Source organism: Pelophylax lessonae (genome assembly GCF_965119305.1).
Source record: "Pelophylax lessonae genome assembly, chromosome: 1".
Lineage (NCBI taxonomy): Eukaryota > Metazoa > Chordata > Amphibia > Anura > Ranidae > Pelophylax > Pelophylax lessonae.
The window spans coordinates 224,514,556-224,533,256 of NC_138768.1; the positions used below are offsets into that span (position 1 = coordinate 224,514,556).

The window sequence follows — 18,701 nt, forward strand, 5'->3', positions numbered from 1 at the left end:
CCACCTCCTTGTGGGAGTGGGGTTTTCTGGTTACGATTTCCTTATATGAGGAGCTTGAATGTGGTGTCACTTGATCAATTTATACCAATCATGGATAAGCTTTAGGGCTCTTTCACACACTGTGTCCTTTAAACGGACTCTGTTTATCTCAGCGGGGGATCGATCCGCCGATCCCCGCTGAGCAGGAGGATGACAGCTGTTCTCCGCTCTGTGTATGGAGACACAGCTGTCAGTTCCCCATACATCTCTATGGGGGAATCGGATGGGAACGGACTGTCGGTCTGTTCTAATCCGATCCGCTGGATGAATGGAAAATAGGGTTTCCATCCGTCCAGATTTGACGGATCGGACATGTGTCCTCTGACATCCGATGCCCCATAGAGATGCATGGGGTGACCGTTCAGATCCGCCAAAAAAACGGACAGGCAGATCTGCCTGTGTGAAAGAGCCCTAAATGTAAAAAAAAAAGTATTCCAAACTCAATACACATTTGTAAAGCAAATCATTTTTTTTTTGTTTTTTTGATCAAAGCATTAGATGGTCGTTTTACTGCTGCTATATAACTGGACCCTTTTATAACTGTTTCAGGTGGCATAATACTGAAGATTATTCTTATACTACGTTATTTTCACAAGGACTGTTTAATTGTTTACTTTTCAAGAGAAAGCAGTTACTCTAATTACAGCCATCTCTTCTTAGAGATATTCTTTGAATGTGATTAAAGGGAGTATAGCTTAACAATTTTACTGGTCAATTGGGATAATACTTCACAAAGAAATGGTTGAAAAGCAAGCTTTACAAGAAGGTATGATCATTGCAGAGAGGCTGTCCTGACAATAGTAATTAATTAGGCTATTATGCATTCAGCTGTGATAATTGCTTTGCTGGAAACTCACCAGCCATGAAAAAGATCCAGCGTATAAATGTAATTTATCAATCTGAATTGCTAAGGCTAAGTTGCATTTTCTCACCTTGAGTCTACGAACACCATTGTGAGAATGATGAAAAATAAAGAGGAAATGATCCATGCATCTTATAAATATATCATTTGCAATTCTCTATCATGCACATCTTATCGGTAAGTCACTCTCTCATAGTCTCATTATTCCAAAGAAAAAAAAAACTTTCAGACATCTTTCCAGGAAATTTGTTGGATGTTTATTTATTTTCTTTTTTTTTTCTTTCTTTGGTTTGCTATTAACTTCATTTAGTCATCAGTTTTCCATTAGTGTTGTATTTCCTAGCAATGTTAGGTTTATATTAATGTGTATCACCCATAAGTGCATCACCCATTATTACACAACTCAGCTGGGTGGAGACTTGCTATTTGCCCAAATCCCCCACAATGCAGTAGCAAATTCCGGGCTCCATTATATTATTTCTGAACTTAGGGCAGCTTTACACTAGGAATCACACCCGAGTACACTGCGTGTTCCTGTGCAATTTAAATGCTTTTCAGTGCAGTCAAATTTGAGCCTATTTATTTTTAATATAAGGCTGATATGTGCTCACTGTATAAGTCTGAGAACTTAACTGTAGCCTTGAAGTTTCTTGAAAAGTGCTCTGTAGATGCCCAACACCTGAAGCAAATGTCATATTTCCTAAGAAACTCCATGTGTTCTTCAAAATGTTTTTTTGAATGTACAACATTTTTCGAGAAGATGTAGTTTGTCATGAATGAGGCAGTAAGAGTGGAGTGTGGGTCATTACACTTTTCTTCATTGCCACTGGCAGTTGGTATATCTACTGTCTTTCTAACAAATACAAGATTTCTAGAGTCTTTGTATTTAGTAGATAGTTTTTCTTTTCTTGAAGTTGAAAGGCTAGAAATGCTTAAGTCGTAATTGAGAATCTTGGATCATTCTTAGCTCTAGCTAAGTCTAAAAAGAAAGGTGGAAAGAAGACGTGATGTTCTTATATCTTGAACCCACTGTCACCCATTTTTCTTGAATATTGTAAGGCACAGTATTTACAGCATGTGCAGTGTCTAGGTAGCTAATGTAAGACTTGTTATATGTGGATTTTCCTCTACATTTTCAAGCTCAAGAAGATCACGAAGATCCTGGAACTTTAGGTTGTCTCTGCTGGACAATCTAACAAAGTACAGTAATCTCTTGAATAATGCATTTTCTCACTCTCTCTGCCCCATGCAAGTTTAAAGCCTTTGTCTGGTTTGTGGATGTGAACAATTTTAAATCATTTAACTGGGGGCCTAAACAGGAGATCAAGTTTATGCATAGGTGAAATGCTAAGGTTCTGTAACTCTGCTTTATATGATGATTTGCAACTTCTGTAGGTCTCTGGGCGATAGCTGAACTTTATAAGACCTGTATTGATTGCAAGGTCTGACATCAGTTCCTTTAGGCTTTGCCGTGACATGTACTCCTTTACTGTTGTTGGAGGTGGCGGTAATCCATACCATATATTTTGGTGCTAGAGGAGAGAATACAGTAGCAGACAGGTTTGGTCCACCCTGCTACCCCCTTTCTTTCTGAGTTTCAACTCCGCTTCTGCTTTGGCTTATGTTTCTTTTGCCTTTGTCTGTGCTCATGCTTGGGCATTTGTCTCAGCAACTTGAGTCTAGGCCTGTGCCTTAGCACCTTGTACCCTAATGGCTGCTTGATAGTTTGTCTGGTTGAAAAAAAAGTCCATCTAGTTCAACCAATATAAGGGAAAAATGTTTTATACAATCCCATATACGCAATCCGATACCCACAGTTGATCCTGAGGAAGGCAAAAAACCCCAGAAAAGCATGATCCAATTTGCTCCAGCAGGGAAAAACATTCCTTTCTGATCCCCCAAGAGGCAATCGGATATTCCCTGGATTAACTTTACGTATAAATGTTAGTATCCAATTATATTATGTACATTTTGGAAAGAATCCAGGCCTTTTTTAAAGCAATCTACTGAGCCAGCCAGAACCAGCTCTTGAAGGAGTTTATTCCACATTTTCACAGCTCTTACTGTGAAGAAACCTTTCCGTATTTGGAGATTAAATCTCTTTTCCTCTATATGTAAAGCGTGCCCCCTTGTCCTCTGTGATGACCTTAAAGTGAATAACTCAACACCAAGTTCACAATATGGACCACTTATATATTTATACATGTTGATTACATCCCCCTTAATCTCCTTTTCACAAGAGAGAATACATTCAGTTCCTCTAATCTTTCCTCATAGCTGAGCTCCTCCATGCTTCTTATCAGTTTGGTTGCCCTTCTCTCCATTTTCTCCAGTTCCCCGATATATCTTTTTTGTGAACTGGTGCCCAAAACTGAACTGCATATTCCAGATAAGGTATTGCTAATCATTTGTACAGGGGCAAAATGATATCTCTCTCTCTGGAGTCAATATCTCTCTCTTAATACAAGAAATTATTTTGCTAGCTTTGGAAACTGCAGCTTGGCATTGCATGCTATTATTAAGCTTATGATCTACCAAAACAACCAAATCTATCTCCACCATTGATTCCCCCAGTTGTAGTCCCCCTAGTAAGTATGACGCTTGCAAATTACGACTTTGCTGCCTATGCCTTTGCCTCACATTGTTGTGAATAGTTTGACTAAAGGAGCTGGCTGACTCATTTTCTAGCCCCTCTTCTTCATTTCTTTGCTCTGCTTCATCACAGCCTGTATAGCAGGACACTTTCTTGCTCTCGATGAGCCAACTGTGACAATTTTTTAATTGTACACCCGCTGAAGAGATCTGTAGATAGGAACCTACCCGGTGAGGACTCAGATGCCTAGAGGGCCCCCAACACCTTGTGACCTGATACTCCTCAGCAGCTTGCAATATTCCTGTCTGGAAATCATTCTGCTTCCTGCAACAGTGATGGCTGATGTATTAATGCCCACACCCCTGTGTTACACATGTCACTTGCATTGGAAGTCTTCAGTCTTCACAAAGGAATTGGGGGGCTACACGAACCCCGCTTGTAAGGCCGAACTAAATAATACACCTCAGGAAGTGCCGCCATGGCTAACAGAGGATAGACTTAGAGCTAAACTAGAGAAACTTAACATAAATAAATCCCCGGGACCGGATGGCTTGCACCCAAGGGTTCTTAATGAGCTCAGCCAGGTGATTGCCAGACCATTATTCTTGATCTTTAAGGATAGTTTACAGACGGGTATGGTGCCAGCTGATTGGAAAAAAGCCAACGTGGTACCAATATTTAAAAAGGGGCAGAGATATATACCGGGTAATTATAGGCCGGTCAGCCTAACATCAGTAGTCTGCAAAATTTTGGAGGGGATGATAAGGGACCATATACAAGACTTTAGTAATGAAAACGGTATTATAAGTAGTAATCAGCATGGATTCATGAAAAATCGTTCGTGCCAAACCAATCTATTAACCTTCTACGATGAAGTGAGCTGCCACTTAGATAAAGGTAAGCCTGTGGATGTGGTGTATCTGGACTTTGCAAAGGCCTTTGACACCGTTCCCCACAAACGCTTACTGTACAAACTAAGGAAGGTAGGTATGGACCATAAGGTGAGTACCTGGATAGAGAACTGGCTCCAGGGGAGAGTACAGAGGGTGGTGATTAATGGGGAGTACTCGGATTGGGCGGGTGTGGAAAGTGGGGTCCCCCAGGGTTCTGTCCTGGGACCAATCCTGTTTAATTTATTCATAAATGATCTAGAGGAGGGGATATCTAGTACAATCTCAGTATTTGCAGATGATACTAAATTAGGCATGCCAATATCTTTTATGCAGGATGTGGAAATCTTGCAAGCAGACCTGAACAAAATAACGGGGTGGGCAACTACATGGCAGATGAGATTTAATGTAGAAAAATGTAAAGTAATGCACTCGGGGGCCAGAAACCAGAAAGCAAGCTACTCACTAGGGGGGGAACCTCTGGGTGAGTCTAGGATGGAAAGGGACCTGGGGGTACTGGTAGACAACAGGCTTGGCAGTGGCATGCAATGCCAAGCCGCCGCAAACAAAGCCAACAGAATACTGGGTTGTATAAAAAAGGGGATTCACTCCAGAAATAAAGAGATTATTCTTCCATTCTACAAGACTCTGGTCCGGCCACATCTGGAGTATGCTGTCCAGTTCTGGGCACCGGTCCTCAGGAAGGATGTGCTGGAACTGGAGAAAGTCCAGAGAAGGGTAACAAAAATAATTAGGGGAATGGAGGACATCAGCTATGAGGAAAGACTACAAGCACTGAACCTATTCTCTCTGGAGAAGAGACGATTGAGGGGGGATATGATATCAATGTACAAATACTGTACTGGCGACCCTAGCATAAGGAACAAACTATTCAGAGAAAGGAGATGCAATAAGACACGTGGCCACTCACTAAAACTTGAGGAAAGGCGGTTTAACCTTAAAGTGCGTAAGGGGTTCTTCACTGTAAGAGCGGTAAGGATGTGGAATTCTCTTCCACAAGCAGTCGTATCAGCGGGGAGCATTGATAGTTTCAAAAAACTATTGGATGGACACCTTAAAGACCACAACATACAGGGGTATACAATGTACGGTTAAAAGCAAACACACACACACATCATAGGTTGAACTGGATGGACTTATGTCTTTTTTCAACCTCACTAACTATGTAACTATGTAACTATGGAGATCTGCTCAGGTTGGCTCCCAGCCTCTGCACTTGTTCGTAGTTAGACACTCATCCGACGTAGTGTTTACTCCTTTACCCCTGGCTGGACTTCGGAGTAGTGGTGCTCAGAACCTTTGGCCTTCATCACCCTCTCTAGATACTTCTAGGTGTACAGTCTTCAGACTTTGGCTAATATTTTCTTCTCCTCTCCTTTTCTCCCCTGTACCTTGACATAAGGTCAGAGTTGTCTTTTTCAGGAGATTCCTTTTCACATTACTCCACCTTGAGAAACAAATATTTCCCAACATGGTATCATAGTACTTACTCCTAGTTAAAGTCTAAGGGGTCTTGATCACCTTTCATAAGTCATTGAGTTATCAAATACTAGATACACACTCAGATTCTGAAGGGCAATACCTCTTCCTTAAACTTACAATAAACATCAAAACTTACATTTTTGCAAACATGTATATCCCTAATAACCAGCTAGCCTTGAACATTACAAATATTTAAGATCTTATGGAATTTGCGGAGGGTGTGATTGTGTTGGGTGAAGATTTCATCTGTGTTCTTGACCCTACACTAGATACTTCATCAGGACGAATCTTGTTTTTCAGATCACAGACTAATAGACTTAAAAAGCTTCTTACCTAACACAATTTAGTGGATGTGTGGAGGGTATCCCAAACTACTGACAAAAACTTTTTTTCTGTGGCCCATTCTTCATACTCTCAAATAGACTTTTTCTTTTTTAGTCAATTTGCCCATTACTGTTCAACCACTTTGCATTATTGCGAATATTTCCAAGCTCCCAGCACAGAGACTGAGGTCTCACCAAGAGCCCCAGGCCCTGTTCTAATGATCAGGACCCAGAATGTCCAATTCCAGATCACCTGATTGCTCTGATAGCCTCTGCTTGGCTATCACAGTGATCAGCCACTGTGAAGCTCGCCCCAATGTTTTCTGTCCCTGTGAATGGACAAGAGAGATACATTCAATTGCTCTCTGTCCTTCCAGAGAGAGAAAAAAAGTGTGTGCAGGAAAAATAATTAAAATATTAATAATAAAAAAAAAAACAAATACCTAGATCAAGGTTTGAAGTCAGTACCAAGGTCAGTGTTTGGATCAAGTTCAGGGTCAAAGATCAAGGTCAAAGGTCAGGTTCAAAGATCAAAGCCAAAGGTCAGGGTCAGTAATTTTTAGACAGACTTTTTTTTTTTAAATTAGTATCAGTGTCAGTGTCGTTGTGTTTTAGGTAGGATTAAAAAAAGCAAATTGCACACTGTTGCTTCTGGGCTGTACTATGGGTCCAAACAACTAACATATACATATGTGGTATTGCTGCGATCCTCAGGAGCAGGAGAATGTGTTTTGGGTTGTTCTTTGGTGGTAGGTTATTTTAGTAGTAGCAAGAAATATACAGTTACATTTTTAAAAAAGTTTAAAAAAAAACAGGCGATATCCATTACCATTTACAACTAAATGAAAGCTCAATTTGTTTAAAAAAAAAAAAAAAAACAAGGTATAATCCTCCTGGATGCACAGTAGTTGTGATGATATGTACGGTTTTACTAACACATGTCAAAATTGCAAAATTGGTCTTAAGCATTTAGATTTGTTTTACCCTTAGGCACGAAGGGGTTAACCACTTAAGCCCCGGAAGATTTTACCCCCATTCCGACCAGGGGGTATTTTGCGATTCGGCACTGCGTGATTTTAACGGACAATTGCGCAGTCGTGCGACGCTGTACCTAAACGAATTTGGCGTCCTTTTTTTCCCACAAACAGAGCTTTCTTTTGGTGGTATTTGATCACCTGTGCGATTTTTTGATCACGCGCTATAAACAAAAAAAGAGCGTCAATTTTGCAAAAATAACAATATTTTTCACATTTTTTTATATGAAATTCCCCCCAAAAAAATATAAAAATCAAAATTTTTTAACATTTTCGGCCAATTTGTTTTATGCTACCTATGTTTGGTAAAAAAAATCGCAAAAAGCGTATTTTGATTGGTTTGCGCAAAAGTTATCGCGTTTACTAACAAAGGGAAAGATTTTTGTCATTTTTGTTGTTTTTTTTTTAACGCGTAATGGCGGCGATCTGCGATTTTTTTTGCGGTACTGCGACATTGCGGTGGACAGATCGGACCCTTGACTGACATTTTTGACACTTTTGGGGTTACCAGTGACATTTCTACAGTAATCAGTGCTATATATATGCACTGTTACTGTAAAAATACACTGGTAGTGAAGGGGTTAACTTTATTTGGGAGGGAGGGGCTGTGTGTGTCCCTAGGGGCGTGCTTTCTACTGTGATTGGCTGTGGCTTCAGCTGTAAGGACACTGATCAACGGATCTACATAGTAGATCCATGTGATCAGTGTCTTTGCAGCGAGGAGAATGACAGGCAGCTTGTTTACACAAGCTGCCTGACATTCTTCCTCTCCCCCGCCGATCGCCGAGTGGCCGGCGGACATCGGGTCCGCTGGTCACACGCGCGGGGGGGTCCGTGACCACGCGGGAGCGGGAGCACGCCTTCGGGGGCGCGCGCTCGCTCCCTAGACCCTCACAAGCAAGCAACGTAGCCCTACGTTAGTTTGCCTGTGAGGGGCTGCCCGCCGACGTAGATAGTCGTGCGGCGGTCGGCAAGTGGTTAAAGACACCATATGCACAACATAAATAATAGATGCAATTTCCCATTTCATCTCTGACCACCAACAAGATGACGCTCCTTTGCCCATTCAATGGGAAGCGCTTAAATTCGTGCTACGGGGAATTTTTCTCAAACATGGTTCACGCCTTAAAAAATCATGCATGTCACTGATTCAAAATCTGTTGACATAGATCTCCCAACTTGAAAATTTTCATAACCAAAACCAATCCAATGACATATTACTACAACTGTTTGAGGCTAGACACCAACTCATGGACATACTAAACCTAAAAAAAATCTATCTACTAGAAATCACTATTATAAAAGACTATATAAGAAAGGTGACACACCAGGTAGGCTATTAGATAGGGCACCTCATGCTACAAATGGTATGACCTCCATTCCCAAACATTATGATGGTCACATAACTCACAATAAAAAAGGATTAACAAAGTGTTTTGTACTTTCTATGAGTGTCATAACATTCCCACTGCATGGACAGACAAACAATGCATTAATTTACCTGCAAAAATTAAAGAGTACATTATGAGGACTGCTCTTCCTACCCTACCAGTGACCAAGATAGACAGTCTAAAACAACCTTTTCAGGAGGAGGGGCTACAAGGAGCAAATAGCCTTCTTGATCCCCTTCAGCCTGGAATTCGGCCTCAACAATCCACTGAAACTGCTCTACTAAAACTAACAAACGATCTACTAATGGCCAAAACCAATGGACACTATTCTGTACTCCTACTCCTGGACCTTTCGGCTGCCTTTGATATTGTTAACCACCCCCTCCTCCTCAAAAAACTCCACGCCTTTGGTCTCCGTGACTGTACTCTTCACTGGTTCTCTTCCTACTTATCCAACTGCACCTTTACTTACAATTCTCCTTTCCTCTTCCTTTCTCTGTTGGGGTCCCCCAAGGCTCTGTTCTTGGACCCCTCTTATTTTCAATCTACACCTCCTCTCTGGGTCAGCTGATAGCCTCTCACAGCTTTCAATACCATCTCTATGGTGACGATACCCAAATCTATTTATCCACCCCTCAGCTCTCTCCCTCAGTCTCCTCATGTATAACTAATTTACTTTATTTTAATCAGTCTGGATGTCACACCACTTCCTCAAACTCAATCTATCCAAAACCAAACTTATAGTTTTTCCTCCACCACGTGCCCCTTCCCCTGTTCTCTCTGTCAATATCGATGGCACAACTATCAGCCCTTCCCCACATGCCAAGGTCCTAGGTGTTGTCCTGGACTCTGAACTCTCCTTCAAGCCCCACATCCAATCACTGTCCAAATTTTGCCACCTCAACCTCCGCAACATCTCCAAAATACACCCCTTTCTAACCAATGACACAACAAAGCTCCTAGTTCACTCTCTGGTCATCTTGCGCATCTACTACTGCAATTCCCTTCTCATTGGCTTACCTCTACACAGGTTATCCCCCCTTCAATCCATCATGAACGCTGCTGCCAGACTCAGTGTCCGCTACTCCTCTCTGTCAAGCCCTCCACTGGCTTCCGCTCACCCAACAAATTAAATTCAAAATACTAACAATATCTTACAAAGCCATCCACAGTTTAGCCCCCAGCTGCATCACTAGCCTAGTCTCAAAATACCAACCTAATCGCTCTCTTCGTTCCTCTAAAAACCTTCTGCTCTCTAGCTCCCTTATCACCTCCTTCCATGCTCGCCTCCAGGACCTTTCCAGAGCCTCTCCAATCCTATGGAACTCCCTACCCCAATCTGTCCGATTATCTCCTACTCTATTAGCTTTTAGACGATCCCTGAAAACCCTCTTCTTCAGAGAAGCCTATCCTACCCACACCTAACAACTATACTTCCATTTTCTCCATCAGCCCACCCCCCACATTGTAAAGCTCTGTTGGCGCTATATAAATCCTGTATAATAATAATAATAAATAAAAGGTGTAGTTGCTCAGGTGTATGTGTTTGCAATGTGTGTTCAACAAAAAATGTAATGAATTTTTCATTGGGGTCAATGACCAAAATTAGCATTAGCATTTTGGTCATGTGCATATCCACCAGAGGTTTTTTAGAGTAATGAGAACATTGTACCAAAAACATTTCCAGTCATAGTTTCACCTATATTTTTGGGCTCTGTATTGGATCTAATTAATTGTTTGTTACTGTCAGCATATGTGAAGTGATACATCCTTTTATTCTTTTTAGTTCCTAGATTTTGTTTCATTTTTGTTCCTAAATTGCTTGGCTAAGATATTTCTTTGACACCAGCAGTTTATGCATCTTAATTGCCACATAATCACAAAACATTACCAAGTCACCCCAGAACAAATTGATAAATGACATTTTAAAGATATATTTTTATGGTCCTTTGTAGGCAACACATGAGACTTTACAGTTTTGTAAGCTTCACATTTTGACATTAACTCTGTATCACTGCTTATCCTTATTTTTCGTTTCCATTATTCTAGATACATTAGAGAAGAAAAAGAATAAAGGCACACTCCAGTCAGAACAAAAATTTAAGACTTGAAAAAATGCAGTTAACACATCCCACCTTTTTAGGCTGTAGTTTCTCACCCACACACAGCTGTTGTCCTTCATTCCTGCCAGTTTAATTTTCTTAATAATATTTTTATCTAAAACGCCTTTTGTTTACCTGTTTGTAATGCAGGAAAGATATTCTCAAATGTACCCACCATGTGTTCCTTACTACCCTTGACATATATATGGGATGTTAGCTGCTAATGTTATGTACATTTACAGGCTTGTCCTTCCCCTAGACTGTGACAGTGAAAGGAGAAGCAGCACACTGATGAGGTCATCTCTTTGTCACTTTGCTCTTTCCTCCTAGCAGCATGTCCCTTGTTAGCACTTGAGCACTGCAGCATAACTGCCTTTTCTCCCTGTGCTTCTTCTCCCTGTCCAACTTGGCTGCGTGTAGTTTACAAGAAGATAATACTCAATAAAATACAAATACTTAAACTGCCTATATTTAAAGTGATTGTAAACTCTCGTGTTTTTTTTTTTTTGTTAAACAAACATTTTATACTTACCTCCTCTGTGCAGTTGGTTTTGCACAGGGCAGCCAGGATCCTCCTCTTCTCGAGTCCCTCCCTCCTGTCAAGCGCCCACACAGCAAGCAGCTGTTCCTTTTCAGGTCTATCCTGCAGTGAGGTTAACCCCTCCAGGACCAAAGTCATCAGGGTTGGAGGCTCTTTCCCACCTAAAGTCTCTCTAAGCCTTTGCATTTTGTATCCCATATAAGGGCTTAGTAATCTTGGAAAACTGCAACTGGAATCTTTCATGCTACATAGCATAGGGGAGAACCCCTAAGTACTCCAAACTGTACTCAAATCCTCTCCCTTAAAGAGACCACAACCCAAATAATGGGGAAACATTCCTTCTTTCCAGGCCCCAATATATACAGTATCTCACAAAAGTGAGTACACCCCTCACATTTTTGTAAATATTTTATTGTATCTTTTCATGTGACAACACTGAAGAAATGACACTTTGCTACAATGTAAAGTAACGAGTGTACAGCTTGTATAACAGTGTACATTTTCTGTCCCCTCAAAATAACTCAAAACAGCCATTAATGTCTAAACTGCTGGCAACAAAAGTGAGTACACCCCTAAGTGAAAAAGTCCAAATTGGGCCCAATTAGCCATTTTCCCTCCCTTAGTGTTACAAGATCTCAGGTGTGAATGGGGAGCAGGTGTGTTAAATTTGGTATTATCGTTCTTACTCTCTAATACTGGTCAGTGGAATTTCAACATGGCACCTCATGGCAAAGAACTTTCTGAGGATCTGAAAAAAAGTATTGTTACTCTAGATAAAGATGGCCTAGGCTATAAGAAGATTGCCAGGATCCTAAAACTGAGCTGCAGCACGGTGGCCAAGACCATATAGCGGTTTAACAGGACAGGTTCCACTCAGAACAGGCCATACCATGGTCGACCGAAGAGCTTGAGTGCACATGCTCAGCGTCATATCAAAAGTTTGTCTTTAGGAAATAGATGTATGCATTGCTGCAGAGGCTAAAGGGGTCGGGGGGGGGGAGGGTCAGCCTGTCAGTGCTCAGACCATATGCCGCACACTGCATCAAATTGGTCTGCATGGCTGTCATGTCAGAAGGAAGCCTCTTCTAAAGATGATGCACAAGAAGGCCTGCAAACAGTTTGCTAAAGCCAAGCAGACTAAGGACATAAATTAGTGGAACCATGTCCTGTGGTCTGATGAGACCAATATAAACTTATTTGGTTCAGATGGTGTCAAGGGTATGTGGCGGCAACCAGGTAAGGAGTACAAAGACAAGTGAGTCTTGCCTACAGTCAAGCTTGGTGGTGGGAGTGTCATGGTCTGGGGCTGCATGAGTGCTTCCGGCACTGGGGAGCTACAGTTCAGTGAGGGAACCATGAATGCCAACATGTACTGTGACATACTGAAGCAGAGCATGATCCCCTCACTTCAGAGACTGGGCCGCAGGGCAGTATTCCAACATGATAACAGCCCCAAACAAGACGACCTCCAAGACAACCTCTGCCCTACTAAAGAAGCTGAGGGTAAAGGTGATGGACTGGCCAAGCATGTCTCCAGACCTAAACCCTATTGAAACCCTATTGAGCATCTGTGGGGCATCCTCAAACAGAAGGTGGAAGAGCGCAAGGTCTCTATCATCCGCCAGCTCCGTCATGAAGGAGTGGAAGAGGACTCCAGTGGCAACCTGTGAAGCTCTGGTGAACTCCATGCCCAAGAGGGTTAAGGTAGTGCTGGATAATAATGGTGGCCACACAAAATATTGAAACTTTGGACCCAATTTGAACATTTCCACTTAGGGGTGTACTCAGTTTTGTTGCCAGCAGCTTAGACATTAATGGCTGTGTGTTGAGTTATTTTGAGGGGACAGCAAATGTACACTGTTATACAAGCTGTACACTCACTACTTTACATTGTAGCAAAGTGTCATTTCTTCAGTGTTGTGACATGAAAAGGTATAATATAATATTTACAAAAATGTGAGGGGTGTACTCACTTTTGTGAGATACTGTATGTAATTAATCTAGCACAGAAATTAGCACAGTCTTAAAAAGAGGTAGATTAAACTCCCAGCACTGTGCTGCAGCATCTTCTTGCAAAATTTGTAGTGCCCACCATTCCTTGGGATCTCAGTGGCAGGAGAATGACATCACCTCATGCACTAATGAAATCAAAGAAAAGTTAGTTATGTTATCTAGCCTTATTGCCTCCTATAGTTTTTTTAACTTCATTTTTTATTTTATTGCTACATTTGGCAAGAGGGAGGGGACCCTGTTGAAAAAATGCTGACATTGCAAGTAGTTTTTTCTGTCAGATGAACACCAGATTTAAAAAAATGACACATTATTTAAAAAAAACAAAAACATTCCCACTCCACAAGAAAAAGATATTTGCAATATCCCCCAAAGAAAGGAAGCAGATAGGGTTCTGTCATAAAGTTTAGTAAAAATCCCTGCAATATATAGCAGTCTAGGTAGATGGGAAAAATAATAGCGCTAAAAAGTTTTTTCACTTTAGGACCTCAAATATGGTTTTTATGTTGCCATTAGAAGATGTGCCTTATTTTATCTTTCATTTAGCTGCAGAAACATCAAACTGATAAAGTTCCATAAATTTGATTATTTAACAACATTAAGGTAGAAAATAAAATGGATATGCTCCATTGCATTTTGAGAGAAGGGAGAAGATTCAGCTCTGCTCAGGAGGCCTGAGAATTACCCAGGCCTATATTGCATTTGGTTTGAGTGACATGCAATTTAAATTCAGCCCTCAGCAGGCTTCAAAAAGGATATTCTGCCAGAGAATTGCTTTTTTTTTGTTCTGTTATGTTGTTTGGATCCTTGAGACATCCTTACGTGCTTTTAATTCTGTTCCCAGTTCAAGAATGATTGTGTAAACAATGATCTGCATCATTTTGGGACAAATGGTAAGTATTAATAGCAAGCTATTGTTCTTACCTGTGTATGGTAAAATGTCTACCCTATGTACAAACAGGTTTTTATGGAACGATTTTATAGGTTAAGCTGATGTCCTGGGAAATATCTCATCTCTATAGGGGCTTGGGCATTCTTTATCCTTGAGTAAGAATCAATGAATGAATTCCCAGCCTAAATGTTCAGGGACCTGCAGAGTCTATTGTAAATGTGCCACAGAATACTGTATTAATACATGAGCAGTCACAGTGCGATTGTTCAATAAACGTGGAATAAGTATTCAGACAGATACCTAGGACATTTTGAAGCATATACACTTTAGTATAGAAATTGTAAATAGCTTCTGATAATCCTACCATGCTAACACACAGGGGTGAGTATATGGGGCATATTTAGGATGAAAGGAGATTCTAGCACACCCCCCTGCCTTGATTTGCCCAAATTTGCTGCTAGTGTTTTCCCTGCAAATTCTTGTTAGTGTTATTTAATTCCACAGTCAGTGACAAGAACAAATGGCGCTGCCCAATAAATGAATATGTTAGGTCACTAGTGTACAAAGCAAGGTCCATAAGGGCATGAATGAGTGAGTTTGGGGTAAAGGAATTTGACTGGCCTGAACAGAGTCCTGACCTCAACCCGATAGAACACCATTGGGATTATCTAGAGCAGAGACTGTGAGCCAGGCCTTCTCATCCAACATCAGTCCCTGACCTCACAAATACGCTTTTGGAAGAATAGTCAAACATTTCCATAGACACACTCCTAAACCTTCCAGGCAGCCTTCCCATAAGAGTTGAAGCTGTTATAGCTGCAAAGGGTGGGCAAACTCAATATTGAACCCTACAGACCAAGGGTCCGGGATCTCATTAAAGATCATGTGCGTGTAAAGGCAGGTGTCCCAATACTTTTGGTAATATAGTGTATATCACTGAACTGAACTGTGCATCTGCAGTACAGAGGAGCTGTAAGTCCCAGAGTGTCAGCAGATGGCTGAGAGTGACCTGTTTAGAAACTGGAGGATTTACATTGCTGTACTGTTATGTGATAGAGTTATTTTTGGATATTGCTCCATGGTAACACTTGTGTCTTTTTCACTCAAACAATAATTTCGATAGTCCATAGGCACAGTAAGATTTTGATTCATCAGTTCAGTCACTTAACCTCCCTGGCGGTATGATTCTGTCAGGAATTCTGTACCAAAAGCGGTACAATTTTTTTCATGGAAATTTGGCGTTATGTATTATAGGCCTACAATTCTTAGTAATTACTGACTTAAACCTGACCAAAACAAGACTCTAGTAGACATCCCAGATGTGATAAATTTGAAACACAAACGCATGAATTATAATCGAATCAATAATATAATTTTATTATATAATATATATAATAAAATTATATTATTGATTAGATTATAATTCATGCGTTATATATTATATATATATATATATATATATGTGTGTGTATATATATATATATATATATATAACGCATGAATTATAATCGAATCAATAATATAATTTTATATATATATACGTGTGTGTATATAGGTATATATATATATATATATATATACACACATATATACATATATGTATATATATATATATACATATACATATATGTATATATATATATATATACATATATATATATATACATATATATATATATATATATATATATATATGCATATATATATATATATATATATGCATATATATATAATATAAAATGTGTTTGTGTTTTGTGCAACGTTTTTTTTTTTTTGTTTGAATTTCCCTCCCTAGTTCCGCTCCCATGCAGCATTGCTGCTGCAGGGAACGGAACTAGGAAGTCCTCCTACCGACAGACGAGCGGCGGAGATCTCGGCTGGCGGTCACAGCAATGAGAGCTCATCGCTGGATCGCCAGGATAAGGTAAGACACTCCGCTGCGCTGTCTGCATAGCTCTGCCCATTCACCCCGAGCGTGACTCGGGGATACCGATAATAGCAGGAAATTCCTACCCCGAGTCACGCTCGGGTTTACCGCTAGCGTGGTTAAACTAACAGTCATGTTAATTTATACCATACACATCAAAATAGGGCTATACGATCTGAATGATTTTAAGTTAATTTAAACTAACACAGGAGACTGCACAGTAGGGTAAATCAATAGTTTTGATTTAATGCCCTTTTCCCCAGTAACACATTATTACCTTTTCTTTACTGGTCCACGGCTTTGTTTAGTCATCTGGAACAAAGAAAAGACACGCTGGGGTGTATAGAAGCATCTGACCCATTCCATGTGACAACAGTGGTGCTTGGTGATTGGCCCAGCACTCTCACATGGCAGCAGAGACAGTCCTCAACTTTGTGTAGAGGCTTTAACTGGGGTTGCTAAGTGCTTATAAATGGCTGTCTTTTCTTATTTCTGGTAGGTGGTGCTCAAGTGTCTGTATTCCTAATAGAAACCTGTCAAATACCAAATACTGTTTTTTCAGTTTCTTAAAGACTTTTGATGTGGTTTATTGTGAATTTAGATAATAGAGTAGACAGTAAAAGTATTATGGCCCCAAATATGCCCCATTCTCGGTATGACTTGGTAAAATAGGTCAGATAGAGAAGCCACCGTAGGGCAAAAACTGACCAGGTCATCAGGTGAAAATAAAGGGGAAAAGATCTAAAAAAAAAAAAAAAAGAAAAAAAAAAAAAAGAAAGCCAATGCAACCACCACATCTAAGAATAAGTAAACTGCCACATATTACATTTTAGTTTTACATTTTTATGCCACTTTAAACAGTCTTGTTATTTTTTCTTTGAAATTCTTAGATCTTGTTGCTTCTGGCAACTGCCAAATATAAATGTTATTACACTTATTTCTGTTTTCATAATCATTCAGTTGTAGATGGAAATATATGAATTGCTGGAGGGTGTCCCTGTTCTATTCCACTTGGAGCACCTTTGTGCCATATCAGGGGGTTCAGATTGGTGTCTAGGTAGGGGATGTCCAGTCAAACCTCTGCTGTATATTGTTTATGGGCTGGTAGAGTCCTGGATGCCAAGTTATCGAAGCCATAATGGATTAAAGTGCCTTATCAGGGTTCAGATAAAAAAAAAAAAATAAGAAGTACAGTGAAATGCCCGAGATCAGCGCATCAGCACTACTCTAATCCAGCTGGACTGTACCGCACATCAGCTGCTGTGTTGTTAGGACTTTTTCACGTGGGCTTTCCATCCGGTGTACTTCGTTTTGTTCAGCCGGGATCGATCCGCTGCTCCATAGGGGTGCATGGAGTATCCGATCAGGTCCGCCTGAAAAACTGACAGGCGGACCTGATCGGAATGTCCGTGTGAAAGGGGCCTAACACAGCGACTGGTCTGAAAATACCCTAACACTACCATCTTCTCAGACTGACAATGCTGCTGTCCAAAGATGTCTGCTTTATCACTTCATCCAGAATGCAGACACCTTAAGAACGGAAGTATGTTACTGGTTGGATCAGTACTTATTAAAATACTGCCAGAAAAAAAATCGATTTGAAAGTTTTTCATGTCTGCATTTTTATATATTTGGATTCATTGTTTCAAATGATCTGGTACTTTTGCAAAAATCATTACAATGATTTGTCATAGGGACAGGCCACAAGCTGGCGAGTACTCTTTTTATCTGTCTGGGCAGAATAAATTATTCAGATCTGGTACTGTACATTAAAGAAAATCTTTAGAGAGGAAATATGGAGGTTACCATTCCAGACCTTTCCTTCTGAAAATGTTTGTTCCTTGGTTGCCATTCAGATTTAGTGACTTTGGTACTTTCTGAGTCATTGACCTGGAAGAAATGGGGCGGCACAGTGGTTTAGTGGTTAGCACTTTCATCTAGCAGCAAGAGGGTCACTGGTTTAAATCCCAACCACGACATTACCTGCCTGGAGTTTGCATGTTCTCCCTGTGCCTACGTGGGTTTCCTCCGGGTACTCCGGTTTCCTCCCACATTCCAAAGACATGCTGGTAGGTTAATTGGTTCCTGTCCAAATTGGCACTAGTATGTGTTAGGGACCTTAGATTGTAAGCTCCTTGACTGTAGGAACTGATATGAATTTACAATGGATATGTAAAGCTCTGCATAAATTGACAGCACTATATAAGTACCTAACATAAATAATAAATGTGCAGATTACAAACTCTGACTTTAAAATCCACTTTTTTTTTTTGTGTCAGCAACTCATAAAGAAATGAAGCCAGAAACAACCAAGCAAATAGCATTTTCAGAAGGGAGTCAGCATTGGTAGTCTGCATATTTCTTCAGCGCCAGTTGTTAGGGGGTTTTTCCTTTTAAATGTGGGTTTCCACCCTGTCTCCAACCATTGTGGGCTGGCTTTCTTTTTCCTGGGGCAGGGTATACATTATAAACTAGGGTTGGATCTGTTAGTATTGTTGGCACATGGGAACAGAGAAAACCATGGAGACTCCATTAGTAGTTGTAAGCAGGCTATATGTTTCCCCTCAGCATGCCCCCTGCTTTGAGTGTAACCA

General features: G+C 40.5%; 1 protein-coding gene across 2 annotated transcripts in view; it reads left to right on the forward strand.

The window, feature by feature from the left end:
* Positions 1 to 18,701, forward strand: part of CUX2 (cut like homeobox 2) — a 711,333-nt gene that overhangs the window by 377,369 nt on the left and 315,263 nt on the right. Inside the window, exon 2 of one of the 2 annotated variants that reach the window (XM_082244162.1) lies at positions 14,133 to 14,181. The exons of the other annotated variant lie outside the window; for it this stretch is intronic. Within the exon in view, the coding sequence (XP_082100288.1) occupies positions 14,155 to 14,181 (27 nt within the window). The 5' untranslated portion in view covers positions 14,133 to 14,154. The remainder of the gene's footprint in view (positions 1 to 14,132; positions 14,182 to 18,701) is intronic. 2 annotated transcript variants of the gene reach the window in all.